At 42.5% G+C, this 27,353-nt stretch overlaps 3 protein-coding genes and 2 long non-coding RNA genes across 7 annotated transcripts in view; 1 reads left to right on the forward strand and 4 right to left on the reverse strand.

The window, feature by feature from the left end:
* Positions 1-325: 325 nt before the first annotated feature.
* tead3a (TEA domain family member 3 a) lies at positions 326-9,716 on the reverse strand (the record flags this gene model as incomplete). Its single annotated transcript, XM_049755197.1, has 14 exons — positions 326-1,944; positions 2,073-2,225; positions 2,296-2,436; positions 2,597-2,767; positions 2,851-2,984; positions 3,256-3,317; positions 3,416-3,459; positions 3,556-3,666; positions 4,200-4,211; positions 4,919-4,981; positions 5,096-5,158; positions 5,288-5,352; positions 6,330-6,578; positions 9,440-9,716. Coding segments are annotated over 14 exons (1,659 nt in total), but the record flags the coding sequence as incomplete, so codon positions are not given.
* Positions 9,717-10,589: 873 nt separating this feature from the next.
* Positions 10,590-18,569, reverse strand: LOC125989150 (uncharacterized). Its single transcript, XR_007488613.1, has 3 exons — positions 18,474-18,569; positions 18,261-18,311; positions 10,590-13,195 (listed from the first exon to the last, which is right to left on the reverse strand). It is a non-coding gene; the product is annotated as an uncharacterized lncRNA (long non-coding RNA).
* On the forward strand, positions 12,652-17,872 carry LOC125989149 (uncharacterized). Its single transcript, XR_007488612.1, has 2 exons — positions 12,652-12,795; positions 17,084-17,872. It is a non-coding gene; the product is annotated as an uncharacterized lncRNA (long non-coding RNA).
* A 407-nt stretch (positions 18,570-18,976) lies between the features above and the next one.
* On the reverse strand, positions 18,977-24,242 carry LOC125988028 (transcription factor PU.1). 3 transcript variants are annotated; one of them, XM_049752759.2, is made up of 6 exons: positions 24,123-24,236; positions 20,943-21,824; positions 20,052-20,259; positions 19,877-19,989; positions 19,614-19,770; positions 18,977-19,513 (listed from the first exon to the last, which is right to left on the reverse strand). In XM_049752759.2, exons 3-6 carry the CDS (start codon positions 20,257-20,259, stop codon positions 19,206-19,208), a joined length of 786 nt encoding a protein of 261 aa, XP_049608716.1. In that variant the 5' UTR covers positions 20,943-21,824; positions 24,123-24,236; the 3' UTR covers positions 18,977-19,205. The 3 variants fall into 3 exon arrangements, with proteins under 3 accessions (XP_049608716.1, XP_068505451.1, XP_049608714.1); XM_068649350.1 differs by lacking the exon at positions 20,943-21,824 and having other exon boundaries at positions 24,123-24,242; XM_049752757.2 differs by lacking the exon at positions 24,123-24,236 and having other exon boundaries at positions 20,943-23,124.
* Positions 23,930-27,353, reverse strand: part of ube2t (ubiquitin-conjugating enzyme E2T (putative)) — a 29,423-nt gene continuing 25,999 nt past the window's right edge. Inside the window, exon 8 of the mRNA XM_049752761.2 lies at positions 23,930-24,244. The gene's annotated coding sequence lies outside the window, so the exon portion shown is untranslated. The remainder of the gene's footprint in view (positions 24,245-27,353) is intronic.

Genomic DNA, 27,353 nt, shown 5'->3' on the forward strand with positions numbered 1-27,353 from the left:
TCTTTACCAGCTTCAAACAAAAAGGCAGATGTAGAAATAGAGGTTTTTATCATTATATTATTGCCATTGCTTTGTGTTGTATTCTGCTATATAAATAAAAATATACTGTATTGTAATATTACTCAGAAATTAAAAATCTTCCAGTAAATGTGGCGACACTGCCCCCTAGCAGCTGTAATCCGCTGTGCATTTATTCCAATCAGTTTTTTTTCATTTGAATAAACGCCCCCTTGTTTACACATTGATTTGAAATGTTAAATATAGATATTCACCCCATTTGCAATCCAAACATCATGACAATAACTAGAAGAGTACTCGATGGGTCTTTCTTGCAAACACCGTGAGTGATTTTATTGGCATAGCCTAAAAGGCACATATTCAACATATGTGTATACATAGACTGGAGCATGAATATGACCGAAATGACGGAATGGGCCTCCACGCAACAAATGTGATTATTTCCGAGTTGGCTCAAACTTTCGTGACGTGAAAACAAAAACACACAATTCTCGTCACCGTCCGCATGATTTATAATCCTGCTAGTAAATGAGGGGGATGACAGATCAACTAACGAGTGTTGCTAAATAACGTGTACAGAGTTAAAAACATTCCACGGAGCTAAACAAGTGTCAGTTCAGAGAACTTTACCCTAGTGCACTGTGGGTGATCATGGCTGCAAAAAAAAAAAAATATATATATATTTTTAGAGTATTAGCGGTAGCTGTGCTGGTAAAAACATCTGCTTTTACAAAAATAAAAATAAGAGTATACTGAGCTAATTTTGGCTTATAAAACGTACCATTAAAAATGTAGTGTACACGTCCTATACGTCAGTGCTCCTTAGGTCAGGGCTTTATGAAAGCACATTTGAATCCCAACTCACACGGAGGTAGAAATAATGCAGCAAAGGCAAATAAACAGTTCAGGGAATTGTCATCCTGTCAGAACACTGACGCCTTTGTGTCAATTCATTTGTTGGCAATGACTAAAGCGTTGGTTAACACTACGATTTGATTTGTTCTTTTGTCACACTTTGCTTCCTTCAAGGTATGAATTGCCATCTGTGATTCGGGAAATGCTGCCATTACACACGGGACAGCTGAAGACGGTTATTGTGGTAGATACAAGAATAGTGATGAAACAGAACATACAAAATCATTTGGCAGTGGATATATAAAGTCTACACACCCCTGTTCAAATTGATAGCTTTTGTGATTAAAAAAAAAAAAAAGACTGTGATCAATTATTTCTTCCCATTAAATGTGACCATTAAGCCTTATCTTACAAAGAAAAACATGAGTCCAGCTACATCTTAATACACACTTGATCTTGCCTGCAAGCTGAATTCTCGCAGCGTTTGTGAGTTCACAAAATACATCTCGTCCCGAGCCCGCTGTTGGTCCATTTGGAACATTGCCAAATGCCAGTTACATGAGGGTGTGCGCACTTGTGCAACCACATGATCAGTTATTCCAGCCCTCCTCTTGAAATATTTGCAAAAGGGTGTGTAGACCTATCTACTGCATTTTCCTCACTGTCAACGACACGTTGGCTTTTTGCTGGGAACAAATGCATTGGTTTTTGCTTCCGGAAGCATTATTATTCTTCTGATTAAAAACACAGAAAAGTAGTGAAACTGATTATCATGAACAACAGAACATGAAGAGATTATTTACACTCCCAAAAAACATCACACGTTGTTTTGACTTTAGTGTTTCAAATATCGGCTGTGCTGGTGAGGCGAAAACGCTGCTCGCGTGTCAACGCTGTCAATCTGTCGGAGAAAATGGCCGACTGTAAGTCACGACAGTCTTGGCGTGTCCGTTATAGCTAGTCGTTAACTAGGCGGTAAACGTGGTACTGTGCGCCGTGTTCGCTGGTGGACACTTCGAACACAAAAGCGATACACAACAGAGTCTCTTGAGTTTCTCTGTTGGACACCACCTAGTGGAAGACAGGAGAAAGTGCAGGTGGTTGTAACTTGTGTCGGTTCCCAGTGAATGTGAATATTTGCGAGTGGATAAAAATACACTAGTCTTAAATTTAAAAAAAATATAATATTTTTTACCAACCTGTAGTATGGTGAAGTTCTCCAACACGCTATTCATCATATACTTCTCCGGTAGATGTTTGAGTTTGTGGATGAAGTTGATCATATATTCACACATAGGTGAGCGATGGATACGGAAAACGTGCTTCCCGCCTTCCGTATGCGCGTACTCCGTCTGAAAGAAAAAGAGCGCTGAAAAAACGCTGCCGTTTGGACGCTGGCAAAAAAGCTTTTGTTTGGCTTACCTCGACTTTTTCCACCACCTGCTTGCCGAAGGAGCAGACCTTTGTCGAGACGCTGATTGTGATATTCTCCGTACCGCTGTACTGGCTACTCACGCCGTAGAAGGCACCGGAACCTTCTTCAAGATCGCTGCTCAGATCTGCCTAAATGAATCATTCGAAAAATGGAGCATGTTTTATAAATTGTAGGTGACATATAAAAAGTCAATTGCCACTTTTCTTTATTTGTGGATTAGTCGCGGTGGGTTTAGTGACAATTCATCAACGTATGTATTTTTTTTTTTTTTGCCATAGGGTTACTCACCCAGAACTTGACAAGAAAGAAAGCATTGTGGGGCCCTTTCTCGTATAGCTCCTTCAGGCCTCCTTTCTTCTCGGAGAACTTGTCGTAAATCTGCCTGACATCTATCGACTCCAGCACGGGGTCGCTGTAGCTGGGGTTGGATGGGCCGATGTGCACAAACAGATGCTTATACTGCGAGAAGAGACGAGACGAGGTGAGAAGAAAAGGGAAACACGTGGGGGGGGGGGGAATAAAAAAAATGAACCCGGTGGTACCATCTCTCTATCTTTCTGCGTCTCCATAAAAGCAGAGTACTCCAGAAGCCGTAGTTTCGCCGAGGCAATGGTTCGGTCCTGCCACACGGGCGCCGCGATGGCTGCCGGGCGAGGGGGGGGCAGGGACTCGTAGCCTGCCAAACAGATGGGTTGACGTTAACCTTTGGGGTTTCACCTCGTAAATAACACACCGTCAATTTCAAAAGAAGCAATAAGTAGGTCAGCGGCAGGAGCAAGGTACAGTAGAACGGTGAGAGCTAAGTGTCCTCCATTTTCAAAGCCGGCTAAATATTATACAACACGAGTACGTGACAAGGGGATATTAAAATAATATTTTTTTTGACATTACTGGCTGCGCAATTGCAATTTTATAGTCACCCATGCTGCTCAGATTTCTTGACTTACTGATGGGTGGAGGAACAGGAGCTGCTAGTGTTGTGTAAGGAGGCTGTGCAAAGGGCTTGATGCTAAAAGAAAACAAGCAATTAAAAAAAAAAAACACGATTCTCCCATCTCACGCAAGCATGTGACGCAAAAAAAAAAAAAAAAAAAAAGGGATGCTTACTCCTGAGAATGTCCAGGCTGTCCTGGCACGTGGCCGGGCCAAAACTAGACCAAAGAAAACAGAGGAGAAGGGAAAGAAAGAGGAGATTTTATTACTCTTAAAAGTCTTTTTGCCAGATGTGTGTTGGTGTGTTTTCGTACCCTGACTGGCGGAGGGAAAGAAGCTTGGCTTTTCATCACGCTTGCAGACACAATCTGAGCTGATGAGAGGTTGGCCACTGTCTGGAGTGCTTTGTCTTTGGAAACCTGGTCCTGAACATCAATTCAAAATGTTATCTGAAGAAACCCCAAGACACCAACGCAACATTCCCAAGAGTTAATATCGGTGGCTAGCCTTGACAGCAAGCCAGCCTGCATACACAAATACTTCATCCGTCCATTTTTTTTTTTTAGATACAGCTCGAAGCCTACCAAAAAAAATTTTTTTTTTTGTTTTTTTTTGGGCAGCTTGGACTGAAACTCGCATTCACACCGACGAAGAATCTTCCAAAAACCTAACATGCACGTCTTGACATCAAATACCTCAGCATGATGCAAAAACTACGAGGGATTCAGAACAGAGTGCAAAGCAGATTCAGTGTGATGCCAAAGCTTGTACAGATGCTAGTAGAAGAAAACTGCAGCCACCACCGTTACGGTACTAAAGCCACTTCAAATCAATAAAACACAGATAAAGCAAATATTTGTCATGGAGAAGTTGCACTGCATTGAGGGCAAGCGTTAACGGTGAAGGCCAACAATTAAGCACAAAAAAAAAAAGCGGAGTAGTATGACCAAAAACTTACCAAGTTCATGGCCTACGGCAAAGAAGAAATGTCACAGTAAAAAAAAAAAATCAGTATCGTCCCAATTAATTGTGATGGAGCTTGATTGTCACAAACGGGAAGCATTTTACCAGACTAAACAAATATCGTATTGCCAACAAACTTCAAATAGAACTACCATTAGAACAGTAACAAAATGACCACTAATAGGTATTTCAAAATTGATAAAGACAGTTGATGACAGGATATGGTAAAACCACAAGAAAACTCGAAACCAGTGAAGATCTGGAAGAGCTGAGGGGAAACACGGAGCGGATGCATCAAAAGCAGAAAGCGTTCCCAGAATGTACGGACTAGTCTCGTTCAATTTATATGTGCGTACGCATGCAGGGTCATGTGACCCTCGGGTCAACCAAGCTCATGCAAAGCAATAGCACTTCAAACATTAGCATCATTTCTTTATTTATTCATGGCCTAAAAACTGACCGATGATGTCATCAAACCCGTTCAGCTGCCAATGGGCAAATCCAGAACATAAATAAGTGCGGAACCCAATCAATTATTGACGTCAAAAGCTCAAGTCCCCATCATGCACTAGCTCAGTCGCTCATGCTAGTAATTTAAACGAAGCAAAAAAAGATTCCATGACATAATACGAGCAAGCCTTAGGTCATCGAAACGGTTATCGTAAACGGAGTCGGGGCAGAGCGGCATGCGTGGCAGCGACACCGAGCGCGTACCTTCAGCTTAGAGTGAATCTCACGAGACTTTCGTTTGGCCAAGACTTGCAGGTGACTAGAGACCTGACGGCGCACGTGGAGGTAGATAGAGGAAGGCGGCAAAGAGGACAGGATGGAGAGAAAGAGAAAAAAGAAGATAAGCTCAGAGGGGATGACGTTTATCCGGCGAGCGCCCACCTTGATGCTCGCCTGGTATTCACGCACCCTCTTGCGGGCCAGAACCTGAATGTGACTAGACACCTAACGGCCAGGGTTAACATTAGGAACATATTCACAACAAGGATTTTTTTTTTTTTTTTTACTGAGTTGGATAACAAACTCAAATAAAAGATGACTCAGCGGTTACAAAGTTGTAACCGTCATGGTTACCTGTTTGCGTGTGCGTGTCTTTCCTGTCCGTAGCTTAATATAGCGAGCGATCAGCTCATTTCGACCTACAGGTGACAAAGAGAAATGACATCACAATGAGACTCTGACAAAACTGGAAAACCCAAAATGAAGCAGCGATTATGAATGTGAAAAAAAAAAAGGCTGAACCAGATGGGGGAATAACTTTAGACTACTGGTGGACTTTTATAGACTCCCTCAAATTGAAATCAAAGTTAGTAGTTGTTGCTGGCAGTCAGCCAGGGGAGATGAAGCAAAAAAAAAAAAAAAAAAAGGAGGGAAAAACAGAATGGTGGACATCATAGTTAATAGGCTTCCCAAATGTGGTCAGGACAAAGTGCCTGGTCAGCTATTTCTCTCACAGGCTTCCCCTTCCCTCCATCCCATCCCAAGCAAACCACACCCGAGCAGCTGCTCGTCGACTCACAGCGGCAAAGGAGGATCGGGACCAAGGTGATCGAATCAAGCCTCACCGGCAGGGCCTGATCCAATCCAGGCCAAAGCAAACATGCGTTAAGATTATCAACATCAGCGCCGCAGTCTCCACTCTTCTGGGAAGTCGTGCCGCTGATTCATTACATCTTTACCGAAACAAAGAACACCCCGAATGCGACAAGGGAGGCTGACTCAGACACAAAGCAGTCAATTCCCAAAACAGGACAAACATTTTTTCTGGATTCTGCCACTGCTCCAAAAGGAGATGTTTTTTTTTTTTTTTGCAGAAGAGATTGTTTGCATAGTAGAACTTGCTGTAGCATAATATCAATTATAAGGGAAGTGTCAAAAATGACCAACCTAGTACCTATTCTCTAAAAAAATATATAAATATAAATAATTATTTAAAAAAAAATTATAAAAAAAATATATATAATGGAACTGATTAGGTGTGTGCTAAAAACACTGATACGTATTAATAAAAACGATACGGCGTCGATATTCTAGTTATCAAAAAAAAATTCGACTGTGAACTGACAAACCTAATTTGCACGGAAGGTAGAAAGCGGACTAATTTTCTCTTCCTCACCGTACATCTTGCCCTCATCTGAAAGTATAATCTTCCTCCTGCCGCAGGGAGGGTAGATGGCCAGCGCTTCCTGAAAGCTCTGCTCAATGTCAGGACTCCACACCCCTTCAGGGTCTCCGTCCAATCCCCGGTCCGCCCCGTCGCCAAGTCCATCTCCATCGCCGCTGCCGCCGCCCTCCTCCTGCGCCCCGTCAGGGCTGCTACGGCAACTCCACTCCGACGCAATGATGGCGGCGGCTCCAGCCACACCTTGAAAACACAAATATTAGCCTTCATTGAAGGGTCACTCATGAGTTCTGCATTGGGAGAAAAATAATTAAGACTTCATGTTTGTTTCAAAACAGCTTTAAACTGTTGTTGCAAGTGTAGCAAAAGTGATTGATGTGACAAAGTTTTGATTTGCCTTGGGTATTAAAAAAAAAAAAAAAAAAGGAGAGGGGATTGAATTATACACTCAGTTCATCTTGGCACAGTTGTTTCCATTTTTATAATGACACACCTCATCATTTCATGTACCGACATGCAGGCAAATGAATGCATAGCACTTGCAGTATAGAATTGGTATGAACAATTTTGGGGGTTCGTAAATATTTTTTTGCAGACCCCTTGAGCATGGAAAAAAAAAAATCCTAGCTCTGCCAGTACTCAAGGAAACGGCTGCGGTTATCATTTATGTCTCAGGTAATTCATGCTAATTTATATCTTCCTTGTTCACTTCTCGATTAGCTACATTCCATTTCGTGTCTCGGGAGTTACTCGCTTTGCCTACACATCAGAATTTGTGCTCATAAATATCCAAGTTACTCAAGAGTGACCTCCCAGGTGCATTTTTTGTAGCAGACCAATTTACTTCGAACCACCGGATAACCAGTTAATCACAATAACTGTTGACATGGTGTCTAAATCACTTCCAATACGTGTCGCCTGATTCCAACATTAGTCTGTTTTCTTAACAAACAACCTCGGTTAAACTTGCAAAGCCAAAATGGACTTCATGTTAACTTCAAAAAAAGGCCTGATCCCCCTGTCTGCACGGGCCACATGAGGAAATTACACATTCTTGTGTTATTGTTGGAAGATGCTTGAAGTCTCTCTCCTGACACACACCAAACAGACATCTGTAAGAGAACCCCGGCTGGTGTCTAATGTTTTCCAGAGGGCGGCTAACATGCTTCGCGCCACAGAGGATCAGTGCGGTGGCGCAGCTTCCCCTGCTGCGGTGCAGGCTTGTCGGACACGCTGGTTTCAGGGCTTTCCTATTTTCAATCACTGGCGACAGGACTTGTGCTGTTGCCATGGTAACCGGGCAGACCTAGCGCGACATGGTTAGGAGAGAGCAAAGTCTTAAAGGACATTGTGATATACAAGGGGGGGATACGTGACGGATTTAAAAGTTGTGTAACGGGTCTTCAAGTTGAGAAAGATGGCGTTTCCTCCTGGTTTGTTTGTGCTGGTGATGATTTTTTTTCCCCCTTTGTTCATTTTAGCAGTACAGTTACTTAAGGTAAATCAATTATTCTGCCCTGAGTGGTAGCTCTGTTTCCAGAAACGCTAGTGACGCAGCATTGGCTCTTTCAGCGCAGTATGTGGATGTGAATCACATCATCCGCGACAGGTTTATCGGGGCGCAAATGGATGCCAATAAAGACGAGGCCGGGCACAGAATCAGAGACTGTTGTCGTTCACTTCGTGTCATTCATGCACATGGAGCCACTTCCCTGCGTCATTTGCTGAAAATGGATTGAATTCGTCAGTTACACACTTGTGACTGAGTTGAAATGCATTGAGAAAGGAACTAATCAGTTTATTAAATGATTCCATTCAGCACTGCATGTTCATGCAAAAGATTAGTTGGACCAAATCAACTTTCCATTCAAATTTGCTTACATATTCTTTAAAAGTAGCTCAGTAAAAGTATTATGTGCCCCAACATGATGAATAATTGTGATTAAAATAATCTATCATCATTTTGGTCCAAATAATTTAGTCCTTGAGTTTACACTTGGTGTTTTTTTTTTTTACGCTACAGGCCTAAATAAGTTATTGTCAAAATTGTTTTTAAGACATTATGTCCTACATCACACGCACTGAACTGATAAGCGAAGCAAAAATAATCAACATGGAATTGTGAGGTTCTTAAGAATAGCCAGTCCTAATTGGATCTGAATAGATGAGGGTGGATCTTCAATTGTAACTCGTGTGTTTAGACTACACATTAAAAAAAAAAAAACCTGCGTTTTGGCTTAGAAAGAGTTTGCACGTTGCAAATATCCTGCAATGTACATTAGATGCTTTTTGCAATGTCGGTGACTCCCTGTAGTCAAAAGGTCAGGTGTTAAGTGCAGTGGGGAGCCAGGCTAGCAGCCAAGGAGCTAAATAAAGCAATGAGCTGACAAGACACGCAAACTCCAGTGACAACAAGCCTCTTGCTTGAATGAGAGAGAGAGAGAGAGAGAGAGAGAGAGAGAGAGAGAGAGAGAGAGAGAACCACTCGCCCGCTTACACTATGGAGAATCCATACTTTGATTTGTCTGAATGCCGTGTTTTAAGAGAGCATCTCCAGGAGCTTGTTTAAGTTACACCACAGTGAGCACAAATGAATCGAGGAGAAAAGCAACTTTCGCAAAAGCGTGAAAACTTTCAGAGCACACCGGAGACTGCTAGCATGGGAGGGGGAAAAAAACGCACAGTAAAAGTGTTTTCAGGTGGTTTAGAAAAAGCAAGTATGGCGATTAAATTAGCCCAAAATAAAAAATGGGAAATGAGAGAAAGGCCAAATACTTGGATGGTACGTTGGGGATTATTTTAACCGGATAAATCCACGCCAGACGACAGCTAACGCGCGGACATGCTAAGCGGTTAGCTCGTGTGCTAATAATACCTCAAGCAACGTTGGCAGACGCTTGGGGGAGAAAGTCGCCGTGGGAGGCGGGAGAACACCAAGCAAAACATACGCGCGCCAACCTCTGAATGATCAAAACACCGGCGAGAACAATGCCAAATATGCCAACTATCCCAAAACTTCCCAAGAGCACATCGGCCGACGGCGCAGCGTCAAAGTTGCAGCGCACAACAAAGACAAAGAAAGTTTGCTGGGCTCAAGTTCTCACCTTGTGACGGCTTTGCTGCTCTGCCGCCGCTGGGCTGCCCCACGATCGCGTCTTTAACAATAGTAATAATAATTTTTAAAAAAAGAGCCCGCTCGCCGAGAACAAGATGCAAAACAACAAATTTGACAGCGAAGGCGGAATTGCCGAGTTGGAGTTTGCTGTGAAATGAGAGAGCGCCGTGCACGTACTGACAGAGGCGTGGCGTGGCGTACCAAACACGCGCAAAGGCAGGCGAAAGTTTGGCTGGCTGGCCCTGGCAGTACAAACTCCTCCCATCGCGTCACAAAATCCCTTGCAAATATCTGATTTAGTCGCATTTGTTTTCATTTAAACCTGCACTCGCGCTCATTTTGCAATGTACTTGTATTTTTCAACAATGCGTTACTATAAATGCTTGACTGAGGTCCCACAAATGGTTGTCGTATTAATGGGTAGATGAAATAAACATGAATAATGACACACCTCTTGCGGGCAGTCCTCTGTAAAACAGGAATGTTCGTCATTCTTCGCAGAGGATAAAGAATATATGCCTGAGTATTGGTCCCAGGTCTGTCTACTTGTGTTGCTTTACCGTTTGTGTTCAAACCACGATTGAGTTTTACCACGTGACGCCAATGTTTTTCATTAGCTTGGCTATAACATTTTGCATTGTTCCGTGACCAGACAAATAAGCCTTCGTCATCCTTGTTTAATGATTTACATCACATACCCGGTTCTAGCATTTGAGCAAAAGTGCAAACAAAAGCGTAAAAGCCTGCTGGCAAACTCACGCAGAGTCTTAAAATGTGCAAGCTTATTCTTATTTGTAATAAGCTCAATGAAGCGGATTAAAGCCTGACTGACATCTGATCCGGAGTCTAATTGGTCCTGCCGGAGTTCATAGCTCCACTTTGGCCTATTTTCATGCCCAGAAATCAGATCAGTGCAAGCGAAATCGTATTAAAAGCACAGCTGGCTAAGCCTCAATTTGTGTTTTTAGCAGATGGAATTCAAGAATTAATAAAATAACCAAATGAGCATAACAAGACTGTTGAAGAAAGGCCAGTCAAGATCAGAGGTCAAGCTGCTGACAGTTGTTGCACTTTCTTTTGACCGCAAGAGGGCAGTATCCCCCAGATAATACCGGCACGAATAAACTAGTCCCAGCAGATGGTTTGAAATAATTATTTAATTTTGTTTTACAAGGTCCAGAAGAGAAGTAATACATACGTCAAGTTTAATAAAAGTAAGACGGAAAAAAAAAATCACAATTGTTTTAGTTTATAATGACCTATGCCAAAGAGATGTTATGAAAATGTCGGTCTAAAGGCATTAATGGAGATCAGGTTTTCATTTTCCCTTTTTGGAGAAATTCATTACATTATTTTCTTATTGTCAAATGTGACTGTAATTTTCCACTTCAATCTGTCATGAATCAATGGTGAGGAAAACGATTTTTGTCACAGGATTAAATTAGAGTCAATCATGTTCACTGTTGGGTTATTATTACGCAAAAGCTATTATTACCAGCAGTTGTTTTCTTTTTCAGAATGTCATTTTTATGGCAAATAAAATTCATTTCCAGTTGTGAACCGCGAAGGGTACATTTATTTTTACAAAAGGAAATGGAGTCCTTTCTTTCACGTGTAAGCCAACACACAACGCCTCATTGTTGCTCCACGTGAGTTGACTTTTGCACACGTATGAAATGTCAACGCTGACTGTCTTCCGAGAGCAAGTCTTAAAACCAGTCCAGCTGTCACTTTAGCTGTCCTCCCTGGTCGGCCCGGCCCGCTTGCCTTCTCTTTCTTGCAGAGGGACAGAAGAGTCACAAGTTGGACAAGTGCCAAAAGAGGCCGGCTCGCCATGCAGCTGAAACTTTTACAAAGCCAGCAGGAAGAGACGCGAGGCGCTTGTCAAGAAAGAAAAGAAGGATTAAAAAAAAGAAAGGAGTCTCTTCTCCCGCCTTTCGGCCTTTGCACTTCTGCCTTGTTCCCGCCATACTGTATGCGCCCTGCCTTCTTTGGCAGAGAGTAATTGTAGGACTGGAGGACAGGAGGGGAGGAGCCGCTGGGTGGGTACTTTGGGTTCAGAGAGTTCAGCTGAGGAGAGAAATAAATTCATAAACAACAAAGGAGAAGTGACGTCAGGTCGGAGGGGCTGTCCGAGCGAGCGCTCGGCTGAATGTGAGCTTCCATGGAACAACTGGATTGTGTTGGAGTACAGTGCAGCACAGCTGTGTGTGTGTGTGTGTTTGTGTGTCCTGATCTGCGAGAAAACACTCGAGTGGAGTTAAAGCTGACAAACTGGACCCTTCTTTTTTTCTCTTATCTCCTGGGTGAGTGTTTCGAAGAACCGGTGGAGGGCTTGGGGGGGTTTGTAGTGCTGTCCTTCTAATCAAGTGCCTTCATCAGGTGCATGTTAAAAAAAGAGTAAGTGGGAGGACAAAAAGAGTTTTCTAGATATTTTTGAAATGATGTCAGCTCCGCCGTGAGCTCGCATTGGTCGGGTCGTGCGCCTCGTGGCCCGTGATTGGTCACTTGAAGTCGTCGGCAGGCAGGGACTGAAATTGGGCATTTCTTTCAAATATGAACGTGCGTCACGAATAAGAACGGATGAGCGCCAACGTCCATCTGTTTGTTGTTTCCCGCGCAGAGCGGCCATACGCATCTTGCAGCTAGTAAACACGGCGAGGGTGAGCAATATGGCGCCCGCCCGCCGGCTGGTTGGTTTCTCGCGCCATCTGCCGGTCACCGTTGGAAGGAGGCGAGCGGCGTGGCGAGGCGCGGCGCTGCCGATGCGGCCCAGCTGCTACGTTTGTGTCACCGCGTCCGCTCACGACAATTCATGTGACTTGTGACTGGAACGCTCTTTCTTTCCACGCTTCCCCTCGCCGACTCCTCCTCTGCGTTGGCCCTCTCTCGCGACAGACAGCGTGTCCCTCCCTTCCTCTGTGTGTGTGTGTGTGTACAGCCGCCCTCCCTTCACTCTCTTTCCCTCTTGTCAGCGGTGCCAAAGTGGGCAGGCAGGCAAGCGGAGGCAAAAAACAGAGCAGGCCGAAGCAGAGGGCGAGCCAAAGGCTGGCAAATCGATCACGCCGAGCTTTACAACTCGTCGCCGGTTCCTTCGGCGGTGAGGCTTCGGAGTACGCCGGCGCTCATTTTCGGATGTGCGTTTTCTCGGGCTGTGTGTCACCCCGTGTGCGAACAGACGCACTCACGGCAGTAGGAGGGGATTGTGGGAAAAAAAAAAGGGGTGTTGCTCTCAGAGGGTGTGCTCTGCTCCTCTCTCTTCCCTTCTTCCCGCCATCATGGCCCTCTTCTCCTCCGGTCCTCGGGCCCAGGCCGCCGCCGCCGCCGCTCCGGTGCAGGCTGCAGGTATTTTTTTCGTTTTGAAACACCTTTCGCCGTCTATTTCCCTGCCCCGTCACGTCGCTCTCCTACTTCCCGCGTCTTGGGTGGTGATCTCGGGCTTGTAAACGCTTCGCTCGCCGTCGGCTGCCACGCCGCACGGCGCCATTTTGGCTCCATGGGCAAAGCAGGAGAAACTTTTGTGGTGCTCAGAGGGACTCCGGGACTCCCCGCAGTCCCTTCGCAACTCCCTCGGCTCTCCTCTCTCATGCCGGTCTTCCCCTCCCTCTGTGCTCTCGGACCGATTTTTCCGTGGTTTTCCGCAGGGAACAGGTGTCACGCCGTCTGATGGCGGGCGCAAGTAAGGGGTCCTCTCGGTTAACTTTTGAAAGCGTGGAGATTCTCGTCGCTTTAAGGTCCAGTTTACCTGGAACGTAAAAACAACAGAGGTGCCGGTTGGCTCTCTTATCAGTGAGAGCCGGCGTGATAAGTAACACAGCGTTTCTCATTCTCCTCATTGCAATATTTGCATTTTTTTTTTTTTTCCTCCCCACGCTTCTGCTTTGTGCAATCGAGCCGCGTGACAAGTCTTTTGAAAAGAGCAAATGGAATGTTTGTCTTAACGTCCTCGTGTTGACGATATGCATCATGGAAGCGAGATTGCTGGAAGGCAGAAGAAGGAAAGTGTAGATGAGCCAAGAGTAAGTTTTCATAATGCGCATTTCTGAGACTTTGGGTCATATCTCGGTGACATTTGGTTCTAAGATGGCGCCGCGATGCCACGTGTTGAAGGGCGGCTGATAATGGGCAGGCGCCACGCTCGTTCGCTAGCTCGCTCGGCCTATTTGCTCACATCAGCCCGACGTGTTGGGTGGCGGGCATTGGGATGCAAATGAATCCGTTTATCAGGCGGTCGGTCATTTTATCGCGCGAGATTGACGAGAGAAAGATAGACGAAAAGGAGAGACAACGCGGGGGCCTGAGATAGGAAGAGAGATGGGAGCGGCACAGCTCTCTCCCCGCCTCCCTGCCTCCCCGCATATCCTCAGATGAACTTTGTGTGCGTTTCGTCATGATGTTTCTCCTTGAGGCAAGTGGGCTGACTTCCTGCTCGAAGCTTATTGGCCCGTATCTTGGCCGACCTGTCGCTGTTTGCAGCGAGGCGACGGGAAGTTTCTGGTGCCACACAGGAAGCTGCAGCTGCTTCAGACAAATCGTGCCAGATCTTTGTATCGAATTGCATATTTGTGAGCACAAACCCTGACGTCAATTGCGACTGATTTATAAGATGCTACGTGAGAAACATTACTATTATTATTAATGATTGTTTTTGTTATTTGCTATATAATAATGGGTTGAAATTTTTTTTCATGAGGTCACATTTTGGCAATGTGCCCGTTCCAAGCCACCAGAATACAAAATGAATATTTGAAGATTAGCAGTGATCGGAAAAGCCGAATCTAGGGAGGCTAACTGCTATTTTCATCCACACTTCAAAAATACTAATGGGTTAAAAGTTGGGTACAACTTCAACATCGATCTCAACAATTAACACAAGTTGCTGAGTCGACATTTCATCGATTATGACCTGCAATAAAAAGTCCATCTCTCCTCTAAAAACTGGCCAATCGGAAAACCAGATGACACAAATCCACGATTAACGCTCAGCGTCAATGTCGTTGAATATATTTATGTTTGAAAAGACGGCGTGATAAGAACACAATGCACCCTTTAAACGGGATTTCCATGCAATTAGCATGTAGTAAAAACAGGATCAGCTCAACCGACGCTTCGGGTGGACCGTGGGCTTGCATTCGTGTGCTCTTGAATTCTTTTGTGTCGGAGACTGGCTAATGAGGAGCTAAAGAACATGAAGTGCCAAGCGGACATTAAGGGAGCTTGCTAGCAGCAAACGGAAAAGATTGAGAGGAAGCAGAATAAGTTGAGTGACTCTGACAAGATGAATCCGATTTTTTGGGGGTGATCTTAATTGTGGGAATTCTTCATTCACCCAATTATGAGGCTCTGCCAAGTTCGACTTTGGCCCGTCATTGAAATTCTGCCAGGCACACAGACTTGGCGAGAAAGTGCGAGACGCAAAGAGTGACAGAGACGCATTCTTATGCAGTCGTCTGGTGACCGCTTTGTATTTGTGCCAAGCATTCTTCATGACTGGGGAGACTTGACTGGTATTTCCTTGACTCGACGTCCTTTGGGCCATGACTCCAAGCTGATTTACGAATTTTCGTGTTTGACTTCCAGTAAATGTGACACACCCAGAAGTGAAATCCATTGTTTGATTCATTGACTTTCGTCATCTTCTTGTATTTGATGTTGCCGTGTTTACGATACCGTATTGGTTCTTCGATGATCTGAGGAGATTGTGGATTTTGGGGCTTCATGCATGAAGTTAAAGGTGGTTGAGGTCAGGGCTCTCTCACCAAACACATGAAAACATAGATCTTGTTACGGCGAATAATTCAAATTATAACTACACAGTTGGAAGCATAGACCTCGAGTCATTCTAAATGACATATAAACTGTAATTGTCACTTCAATCTTATCAAAGAATGCTGAGCTGATTGGCAAAGTTTTTTTTTTTTTTCAACTGTCCACAAGCTGTCGTCTCAAAGCTTGCCAAGTCGAATTTACGAGAACATGCACTCATTCCCATGTTACTGAAAATGTGTGACGAGTAAATGTTACACTCGGAAGACCTCAAATGACTAGATTGATGGACTTTTGCTTCAAAATAGTTTGAAGTTGGGTCAGTATCACTATGACGTGCCTTTGGTGTCCTCAGTCATTATAAAACTGTAGCAGAATGAATAATAAGGAAATTGCGGTTTCATTATCAGCGGCCAAACATTACCAGCAACTAAATGGCCTTCCCTTTTTTTTTTTTTAATACCATTTTTCTCATTGGATGCTATGTTACTGACATTATTATTATTATTATATGGCACTATATTATATGGTTAGATGACACTAAATATTCTTACATCATTTTATTATCTGCAACAAATTATTTGATATATCAATTTAATCATGTATAATTCTATTTCACCCTGTCGCTGTGAGTCAGGGACATTATGAGAATCATTTGATCATTTTTGTAAAATTGTGCGTATAGCAATTTAGCATAATTGCTAACATGTTGCTAAGTGAAGCTACTGTCATCCAGTATTTTAATGTTTGCAGGGATTTTATCAAGTGAGGTCAAATAAATCATGTGCATTTCCAAAAGCAGAACATCTCCTTTATATAATATATATGAAGATTAAAGTGAAATGCAAATGTTCCGGCAGTGAAATAGGCCAAGTCTCAAAGGCAGCTTTTAGTGATATTGACTTAGTTGTTTGTGGGCTGTGATGGCCACATGCAGATGACCCAGAAGCCGAGCATTCAGCCATGTGACCTATATTTGCTCCTGTCACTGTGCCATTTCAATATTAGACAGTCCACTCTGTTTTCTTTCTGGCTAAACATAACTTGTCAATGTGCCATTGGCACGATTGCAGAGATGGGCATCATGCCAAGCACACGCTCGCCCGATGCCGGCTTTGGTCGGCAAATCAGACTAAAAGAGGATATGGGAGTTAATGATGGGCTGAGCTGGACCTGCGTGAGGCTGTATACTCATTTATGTGAGTCGTATACCTGCCAGACATTTCTTAAAATACTCATTAACACCGCCCCGCCACATGACGCGCCCGACCTTGTGTCGTCTGAATGAGTCGGCTCGGTGTCGCCACTTGCAGCCAGAATGCAATCAAAAAAATAAAAAAAAACGTTTGATGGGAGACTTTAAAATGGCCGGTCCGCATGTCGCCATTTTGTATTTCCTTGTTTTGTTTGGGAGGGCAGAATCGCAGCCCTGTCCTGTATCCAATCCGAGGCAGCTGGCGGCGGCGGCGGCCATGTTTACAAGCGCGGCGGTGCGTGTGTGTGTACCTTTATTTGAGAAGCAGGACAGCGATAGCACGCTGGAATGAGTTCCGTTTTTGGCTAAACGAAACTCAGCTCCTGGCATGGAAGCGATTCTTTTTTTCCCTCCTCTGTCTTTCTTTCTTTCTTTCTCTTTCGATCACATGCTCCAATCTCAGGAAGCCAGTGAGTGTGTACTTTTGTTTGTCTTCCAAATTCTCCTTCTGTGCATTTTCAATTAAATCTCTCAATACTTCTCAGCACTTAAACTACAAGTCGTCATTTATTGCTATTATTCCCGTTGGCCATTTGGAAAGAAGACATGTTGTGACCTGAATGCGTTTAAGCGAAAATATCGCCATAACTCTCCCGTGTGTTTCCCTTCTAGCGTCACGGGAGTGCGACCTTGACGGCGCCGGCGTGCAAGGCAACGTGAATGCTGCCCTTGGGCCTGAGGTAGTAGATTGAATAGTTGTGAGGGTTAGGTAGCCTCTTTTCGAGATAACTATACAATCTACTGTCTTTCCCAAGAGACAGTTTACTCGCCCAGGTGACAACGGCACCGTCCGATCAGACCATAAATGTCGAGCGTTGTGACCGTTTCTGTGTTTGCTCCCGAGTGGTGTATTCGATTACTTGCCAGGTGGATATGTGTTTGAACTGGGCTTTGTCAGGGTGAGGTAGTAGGTTGTATAGTTTGGTGGGTGGGTCTACACCCTTCTCAGGTGATAACTATACAGTCTATTGCCTTCCTTGAGAAGCTCACAGACGACCGACGCCACTGTTTCCTGACCACACGTTTCACAGATGTTAATATTTGTCTCAATTTACTAAACCAACAAAGTTACTGGATGTGAAATCTGTTGTTTAACACAAAGCTATTATTTTTTTGTTGTACTTATAGCAACATGTGGGACACAGGCCCTCTAGTGGCCGAGCACTCAATAGGTCTGCATGACACTACTTACTGGCAAAAAAGATGCCGGTACTTTATTTGTTGTAAATAAAAAAATCATTTTCAGACCAATGTAGTGAAATTGGATCATTTCTCTCTCCGCATAGCAGATGACACTGGATTATATGTAATCCGGTATTGCACTATGTATGATTCAGTGTATCATTGTAAGTGACTAGGATTCAGTTTGTATAGAAATGACAATAAAGTTGTTTCAAATGAGTTAACCTACCTTGCTTTTAACCTACCTTGCTTCTCTGTAAGTGTGGATACCAAAGATATGCGGTATATACATACATATACATCGTCATTAAATGGTACTTTCAGATTAATTTAATTAAATGCAATATAGTGCAAACCTACAAAGTGCAGCAATGCATCTCACTCACACAAATCTCCTAATATTTTTGGGAATAGGCTCCAGGAAAAATTATTATGATTAATCGTCAATATTCAATCCGTGAAACAATGTAGCTGTGAAATGTGGGCTTGCTAAGTAAATAGTGCCAAAATGTTCATTGAACTGATCTTCAGCATTTTCACATTCAGTGATTTATCGATTAAACTACAAATAACGACAGTAATATTTGGAGAGGAGAAAAAGCCTTACCTTCTGTCAGCTGTTTCACACAGCCCCTTTTTTTTTTTTTGTTAGGGGAACCTGCAAAGTATAAGAAAATGGCGGTAAACAACCAAGAACAATTAAGAGTTGTTACAAAATGAAACAGGAGAGCCTCGGAATTTCTAATGTTTGCCATAAAGTCAGCACATTCGATTACCAAAATGCCGCTGAAAACAATTTCAAGTCATTATTCCGTTTTACCTGAGGAATGTGAACCTTGTGATATCTGCCTTGGAGGGGAAAGCTGTTAACAAATGCGGCGTCGTCATCGATCGCTTCACTTTTCCACATCCAATATGGCGGCGACATCAACGTACGGTAAAGGTATCTATGTGATGTGGTTGTGTCTGTGGTGGCTGGCGAGGGTCCACTGAAGTCTTGGGCGCCCTCTGGCGGGAAAGCTGCGGAAGTACCGTGAGGCCCAAGATGAAACTTGAAAAACTGTACAACTAGTGTATTTCTTTTGTTGATCTTTTAAGAACCTTGAGTTTGAAACACTTACATAATTTTCTTAATATAATTAAAGCAAACAACACCAATAACCTTTCACAAATTAATGGATATAAATCATACATACATTGTGAATTAACTAGTCTGATCTTGTTTTTAATTGCAGATTAGACCAGATTGATTAAATTGTGCCTAAATTTAGAATCATGTTGAGTGTAAGCATCTGCACAAATCAAAACACGTACAAGCAATTCCAAAATTATTTAATATCATGATAAAAAGACAACACGCACAAATAAATGATATTTTTGACAAACACATCTGTATTACAGAACCACAACAACCAAAATGTGTATTAGGTGATTAAGAGGTCCTACTTATAAAGTAGATAGCTTGCAACAATCTATCAGATTATGTTTTACTGTGTTTTACTTTTCTCTGCCTCTCAAATACTCAGTATTGATATCTTGCAGACTTTTCCCTTCATACCATATCGCCATCTCCTTGGAGGCCTCTCAGCGTCTTCTCATCAAAGCGATATGTGAGTTTCCGCTTCACTTTTTGGATCTCGCCCGTGCGGGCGTAATTCCTCAACGCCCGTGCCATTTTCTGGTACGTCATTGTCTTGCGGTTCCCTTTTCGGCGGCCCCATATCTCTGCCAGCCTCTCTTTGTTTTGGGAGGAGAACTGAAATGTACCCGAAGAGGATTGGACCCACCAGATGCAGCTTCGCATTGACGGCGTTTGCAGCATCTCAAACAGGAACTGGAACAAGCGCTCCTTCCTCTTTCCTGTCAAAGAGGAAGAGGATGCTATTAAATCCCAAGTTTGAATCAATCAAAGCTTCTTATGAAAAAGGGGGCGGGGCATAGACAATGGAATCATTTGTACCTGAGAGTGGAGCAAGATGTAAAGGATCTTTGTTGGGTCTGCCTCCGCTATCGGAAGTCGGAGAAGGCGCATCGTGATATTCGTGGTACTGGGAGCAACTGGACTGAGAGTCTGAATCCATACAAACGATCGGCTTATCGGAATATGCCACGTGATCCTGGAGCAAATGTGGACGATCATAAGTCACAGGTTGTTTTTTCTTCATCGGGAGATATTTGGCAGAATTGACTTTAGTGAAAATTAAAATTACGAAAATACCTCACCCATTGGTTCTGACGCGGACAGGACCAGGCCGGAGGTGGTGCTTGCTCCTCGTATTCCTTATTGGGAGCACCACAGTGCCACTCATAGGCATGCTGGCCTGACCAGTTATTCTCTGCGGAGAGGCAAGACCATGAAGCTCCGCCGACACGTTGAGCCGGATGCTCGCTCACTCACCGATGATCCTGGCGCTGTGGTGAGAATGCACGTACTGCACCACATTGCTCAGAGGCGAAGCATGCGTGCAGGAAGGCTGGACCTCCAGCGAATGCTCCTGAAGATACTCCTCGATGACCTCCAGGTCCACCTCCGGGCAGGATGAGGGCGTGGCTCCGATCCAGGAACCCCGAGCCCCACCGAGTCTGAGCTCAGTCACGTAAGCCATCTGTCAAAAAAAAAAAGAAAAGAATCAGAGGTGATGTTTTTCAAGGGGTTTTCCGGAAGCCGTATTAGTTCATATTGTGCACCATTAATATTCAATCAATTTTTAAGGCAGTGTGGAGCAACTTTAACGACTGTGCTACACCAGCTACATGCAGTAAAGTACTGTAAAATAAAATAAAGTAAAATGAAGTCAACAAATAAAAACGAAAAAGAAAAATATTTTTTGTACTTAATTAAGGAGTTGTAGTTTTACTTGACAATACCCCCAACACACACACACACACACACACACATCTTTTTCTCACCTCAGTCCACATGCATTGTGCATCTCATCAACCTGGTTCAAAGTTTTGTTTGCTTAGTGGCTGCCATGTTGATTTTAATTTGACTATCAAATCCGTGTTTACGTATTGCCGCACCGAACAGGCAACATTAAGATAACTGTATTTCTAACTGACACTCTTAATATGCACATGCGAGTCAGTTACTGTACAGTCAATGAGATCATCATAACGGAACTTTTTGTTTTTTTTCCCTCGTCGTATCATAACTTGCAAAATTCACACGTTAAAAAAAAAAAAAAAAAACATCTATTACGGCCGACTAAATTTAAGGTGTGTCTGGGAAGAGGAAAAGGGAAGCGAAAACTGCTACATGGATTTTGTGATGCATCGGAAATCATACCTTATGAAATGTCCTCCTCTGATGTGTTTTCCTCAAGCATCAAAAAAAAAAAAGCAAGCCACCTCTTTGATGCGCCACCTGAGCAGCACCTATCTTATAGCCTTGGTAGATAGACCCTCCTTCACGTCACCCCACTGGCCAATCACATTTGGACAAAAGGTGCACACATGAGGGGCGGCGGTGGTGGATTTGGGGCGGGGTCCACTAATTAAGTTTCGATAAATTCACACTGAGGTCAAATGGTGTCTTATTTTTAACATTTTGCGTATAAACTGAATCCAGTGGCTCTTTCATGATATGTCAATTAAATTAAAACCATTCTGTCAAAATAATCAACAATTAGTATTATGTTAGTAAAGTTAAAATATACATAGAATAGTATTATAATAAAATGATTTAAATTCATTAAATACGATGGCTATTCTTAAAGGTGTTTTTTTTATTTTATTTTTTAAACTATTGGCCCCAATATTGATCCCAGTAATCTTAGATGAGTGACAAATGAATAGTCCAGGGTATTTCCCGCTTCTTGCCCACATTGAAATGAAACTTTTTTTTTTAATAAAGCATCCCCAGGCTCTCCAACCGCACAAGTTAAGAATCTAAATAGTAATTTATAGTTACACAGAGCTGTGAAAACAATGGAACCAGATGATAGACAATATAAAGCGTATAGGGATGGGCAGCTGATATTTACGCAGTGCTTTTTATACCCAGGCAATGAATGACATCACGAACTTTCCAATTTGTTTATGGAAGTTTATAGAAGGTAAAGGGTATTACTGATAGTCTGGAAAAACTTCAAAAAATACTGTGCGGGGGAAACCCTGGGTGTTCAAGTGAATTAAATGACGGTTAGAGCTTCAATAGGTCAGATTGCACCTGGAAGTTTGAAAGAAGGAGATAAAGACAAAGGTTCATTGGACCTTTTGTTGCCTGAAATACACAAAGAAAAATACATGATGCATTCTTGTTTTTTTTTTTTTTTTTCCGAAAAACAAACCAAACCAACAAAACAAACTCCCAGAAATTAAGGTATTCATTATTGTAGTAATCTTAATTAATAAATAAAAAAATAATAAAGAAATATGACAACACAAATAATTATTTTTTACATATTTCTCATGAGCATGCATTTTGATCAGTTCATCCAACGACCCTTGGAGGTGAACGGCTTCTGTTTGCCAGGTGAAATGGAATCATATTATATTTTGTTGACCATTGGTGTGTCAGGCGTCGAGGCACCTGTAAGGCTTGCGAACGAGCGAGCGGGCTTATCAATATGAACATGACTTGTCCAAGCACAAGTGACTCTGTATGTGTGTGTGTGTGTGTGTGTGTGTGTCCAGGTGTAGCGTGTTAACAGTTACACTCACACCCCCTAGATTAGTGAGCATAAGCAAATCACCTGTATGTGTGCAGCCCACTGGGAATTCCCCAGAAAGCCAGACAAAGCATGGAGCTTACACATAGTTTTTTTTTTTATGTTGTGTGTGCTTGTTTACATGTGTGCAAAGTGATAAAAGAGCAAATCGAGCTCCCCTGTGGCGAAGCGCTCGCTAATATGCACGCGTGTGAGACGTGCTGTGGAGGTTTTACCGTCCGGACTTACGCAAAACTTGAGGTTGGCGGCTGAATGTCAGCATCGGCTCTCTTCGTCTTGTTTCATGGGCACAAATAGACCGCAGCGAACTCAAACCGCAGGGAATAAAATATATCTTATTGTCATGATTTATTCAAGTCGCCTGAACTTGGTGGTGTGTCGAATTTAAGAGCAGTGATGTTGTGCGGGAGGTCAGCAGACATAATTCATACGGGAAAGTTGGAGATAAGGAATGGGATTGGGAACTGGCGGGACTTTGCATTCCCACGGAAGATTGGTTGGGACCATCAGTAGGCAGCTCTATACTCTGTGGTCTCAATAAACACTCATAAACTAGACTGGCCCTCACGCCTTATCGGAATAACACATAAAGTTTGCACATAAATCATCCGTTTTCACAGTAAGATAAGAAAAAGATGGTCACTCGCAGCTTGGAAGTGACATCAAATTGAGCAAGAACACACTAGGTCAGTGTTTGCCAACCTTTGAGACCAGGCAGTGTTTTTCGATGGGAAAGTTATATAATTCGACTTCTCCTACTGCGACTAACAATAATACGTAATTCCATTGTTATTTTATAATAATAATAATAATAATAATAATTTTATATCATTATTAACATGAAATAATATAATTATATAAATCATATAATAATAGAAACATAATATATTATATATAAAAAATGACAGTAATGATTTTATATTCTTATTAACGATAATAATATAAAATTATTATTATTATTATGATTAGAAAAGGATCGTTACTTCTGGCCATCTTGTTCGGTGCTGCAGAAGTATTGCTAACAACACAAACGGTGATGAGCGATTTGTCGATGAACAGTCGATATATTATATTATGTACATATTTTACAAATATCGTATTTATCGCACATGAGAACACCGTGTGAGCCAAGCCAATTTAAATGATAGCTGCTAAATTCTGGAAAGTGAAAACTCCACTTGATGTTCTTCTGCTTTTTTCCCATGACTTATATTATTGGACTGCTTGTTTGTACAGTGACAACAATCTCCGCTGTGCGTTTGACAGATAGTGATGCTTTTCTGTATTTCGCCACATGATGGCGACATTTTGTCATCTAATTCTGACCCGCCGCTTCCAAGTTGACGTACGATTTGATCGTGATGAGGGGAATGTTGTCAGTCTCTTGTTCAGAGTCGCAAAACTGCTGCTGGGCATTAGTCAGATGATTGGAATTTTCTGTGGCTAATGTGAAGCCTTTGTGTTGCTTTTCCTTGAAGCACGTCTGCGTCCTGCATGGCTTGAATTGTAAGGAGACAAGCACTGTTAACATTCCTCATCTGTCTTCCTCCATTCTGACATGGCTGATAGCATCACACTAAATAAAGTGGGTCTGGCAACAAAAGCAGCGCACACGTTCTTTCCAAGCGTGCACAAACACACACGGACATTGCGATAAGAACGAGCATGGTGCACGGATGATGTAGCCGCTCATCAGTCTACTCAATCTGGTTCAATCAAGGAGTTATGGATCAGAATTACAGTTGGAGCATTCACAAACAATACAAAAAGTAAATAAATAAAAATGACATACATACCTAGAGCAAGGCCAAATTACACAGGACTTGACTGCGGTGCCGGGCCAAGAGCATCCAAGAGTGAAGCATCTCTTGTTTGACTTTTTCATCGGATTGTAAAAGGCAAATATTGCCGTCTGTCACTACAGGGGAAGAAAAAATAAAATCAACGCAACAAACAGTACAGCTAAGTAAAGAAATGTTAAGGTAGTTTCATCTTTGCATGGTATCGGCTCGTTGGAGTCAAATCCTTCAAAAAGGTTTTCAACAATCAACAAAACTGAAATATAATTCATCATGGATGGAAAACACTTAAATACTCTTGTCATGGACTGTAGAAAAAAAAAGGCCAGTAGTAAACTCAAAATTTCAAGGCAGTAAAGTTGACACATTTAAATTTGGCACGTTCAGCAAGTTGGAAATTGGCTTTATCTCAATTTTAGCAAAGAAATAAGAGTTTACAGAACTCAATTTACTTAGTATTGTCTTAAAAATAAATAAAAACAACTTGTTTGCTGCCATAAACGGCAATAATTTACATTTTGAAGTTGTTACAACTCAACTTATTGTTTCTCATAGTGTACAGTCACGACAGTAGGTCGCTAATTAATAAACCTGCTCATCCGCTCGACGTTAGACTTAAATGTCAAGCATGTGCCTCGACTGAATAGAGATTGCGAAACACACAAATGGGATGAAAGGAATATTGCGTGGATGCCCGCCGCTGACATTTACATAAGAAGTTGACAGCCGGCTGGACTGGAGTCATGGAAGAAATGACTTGAGCGTTCCAAAAGAAAGTCATTCAAATCCGAAAAGAATAATTCTGCTGTTTCACATCGCCAAACTTGACAGGCCTCCGGCTGAGGTGACGACTTCAACACTTTGGCGTCTGATGGAGAGCTCCATGACTAATCACGTCTCTGGAGGCCCACCATTGTCCCCTTACCTCACCCCCACCTTTCTTTCATTCTTTTGTACTGTGAGATGCTGAGAGGAAGAGAAGATGGAGGTGGGGAGGATGGAGGGAGAGGAACCTTTTGTTGCCTTTCAAGGGCTTTCTCGTGAAAAGCCAAAGAACACACCTGACTCTAGCATCCCCCCCCCCCCCTCCCCCACATAGTGACACAAACAAATCGATGGGGATATTTTAAATTACAAAGGAAATACGACGAGGGAGACTTTCTGGGGTAGACGAAGGGTGAGGAGGTGAAGTGGCTCGGGCGGTGATTGAGTGGCAAGCTAGTGAATGGTGCGAGGAGCTCAGGTAGCAAGTCCACGGTGAGTGCTCTCAAGTTAGTGTCAGGTATCAGGTAGCTACTTGTCTGTGTCTTCAAGGCAGCCGCTGCTTGGATCATGTTTGCGGTGGAGAGGAGAGAAGAGGAGAGGAGAGAAGGGGAGGGGAGAGAGAGAGAGAGAGAGAGAGAAAGAGAGAGAGAGCGCTGCCTTTGATGCAAAGCCCAATATTTGAGAGACAAGTTCAAAAAATGAATGCACAAAGATGACATTTGTAATTTTGGGAATTATTTATAAATACAGTAAATTGCCTTTTGCGGTGCATGTGAGCATGATTTTTTTTTTTTTTTAAACTACATATGCCCTGTGGACAAGCGCAAAAAAAAAAAAAAAAAAAAAAAAAAAAAAAAAAAAAAAAAAAGATGATTGAAGGATGAAGCAAACCCTAATTATGTGAATAGCTTTCAATCAAACTTCGGAGCACTTTATTTGTCTTTGCTTATTAAAAACTTCATACAACTTCAAATGAAAGCAACCTTGGAACAAGATGGAAGCTAATCTCATTTTAATCAATCTAGTTTGTGTTTGGTAAATTTAAGGTCATGTTCTTCCCGCACCTACTTTATTTTAATTCTGGTCATTTTTTTTGATTTTTTTAAATTCTTTTTTACTGTTGGACAACTTTTATGGATCCGAGTCAGGTTTGAAAATTCAGAAAAAAAAAAAAAATCAAATGAGTGGCTAGCTGCTGCTTATCATACTAACGCTAACTCATATCACAGCATACACACACCCACTAAAATGTTGTCTGATGTCGCCCAACTCCTGATTTTTGATAACACTGTCATAAAAGATCACTGTCACACGACAAAGCATCACAGTAGACTTTATCACACCCGCAGCAAGTTTTGCTCCCACCATTTTTTTTTTTGACCGAAACAACGTCGACAAGTGGGAAAAGAAAGGAACAAAAATGAGACAGAAGCAAGACTTGAGACAGGTAGAAGACCAGACATGCCGGCTTTACAGTCTCTGTGTGTGTGTAAAAGAAAAATCCCCTTGGGCCAGACAACTAAATAACATTTAAAAGATGACAGAGCTCCGCCAACAGGAAGGGGAAAGAAAGGTGGAGGGTGCAGGTGGATGCAGTTCAAGTGTGTGTGTGTGTGTGTGTGTGTGTGCATGCCAGCCAGCGCTGTTTGCATGTGGATGCAAAGCCTCCCTCCATCTCCTTTCAACTATCTGAATATTTGTTCAAAGGGCTTGGCGGCGGGCAAAAAAAAAAAAAAAAAAGCGTGCATAAAGCATGACTTGATAGCAACATATTTAAAATGACAATAGACACAAGGAGCGAAAACAGACATTCCATTGGAAAGTGGAAGAAAAGAGAGAGAGAGAGCGAGTGGGAGAGAGCGAGCATGAGAGAGACGATGTGAAGAGCAGCTCTGAAAGAGGTTTTGTGGGGCCATAACAAAGGCCCCTCAGAAAACACAGTGACATAGGAATGTTAATTAATTAATGAGAAACCATTGAGGCTCCGCAGAATGGTAGCGAAAGAAAGTGCTTGGAGGTATCCAAATACCAAGAACCGTACAAACTTTTTTTTTTTTTTTACATTTGAGGTGTTCTTATTCCTCTCTATAATTGTTTTTTTAATTGAGTCTCACAGGTTAAAGTTCACTTTAATGGCGAAAAAAAAAAAGCCCAGAACTGATATATCTTCTCTTTTTTTTTCTTTCAATACCACAAAAAAGTTAGTAAGTTAGTTCCTCTTTCTCTATATATTTTTTTTAAATGAGTCTTACAGGTTAAAGTTCACTTTAATGTTGAAAAAAAAAAGTCCAGAACTGATATATCTTATCTTTTTTTTTCAATACCACAAAAAAAACATTTGTGGATTGTCCAGATTTGTTTTCAATGTATTTTTAATCATCTCCTCTGTCCGCTCCACTGCTAATATCTTTTTTCTGTGTTTGCACACATGCTGTCACATGAGAGTCCAAAATCCCAAGCATC

This window comes from Syngnathus scovelli, chromosome 2 (genome assembly GCF_024217435.2).
Source record: "Syngnathus scovelli strain Florida chromosome 2, RoL_Ssco_1.2, whole genome shotgun sequence".
NCBI lineage: Eukaryota > Metazoa > Chordata > Actinopteri > Syngnathiformes > Syngnathidae > Syngnathus > Syngnathus scovelli.

Excerpts from the sequence above, each read along its gene's own strand:
- LOC125988028 (XM_068649350.1), bottom strand. The coding sequence starts at position 20,259 with ATGGCTTACGTGACTGAGCTCAGACTCGGTGGGGCTCGGGGTTCCTGG. Across the intron at positions 19,990-20,051 it reads CCACAGCGCCAGGATCATCG|AGAATAACTGGTCAGGCCAG; the intron begins GTGAGTGAGCGA and ends GCCTCTCCGCAG. Across the intron at positions 19,514-19,613 it reads ACATCTTGCTCCACTCTCAG|GAAAGAGGAAGGAGCGCTTG; the intron begins GTACAAATGATT and ends CCTCTTTGACAG.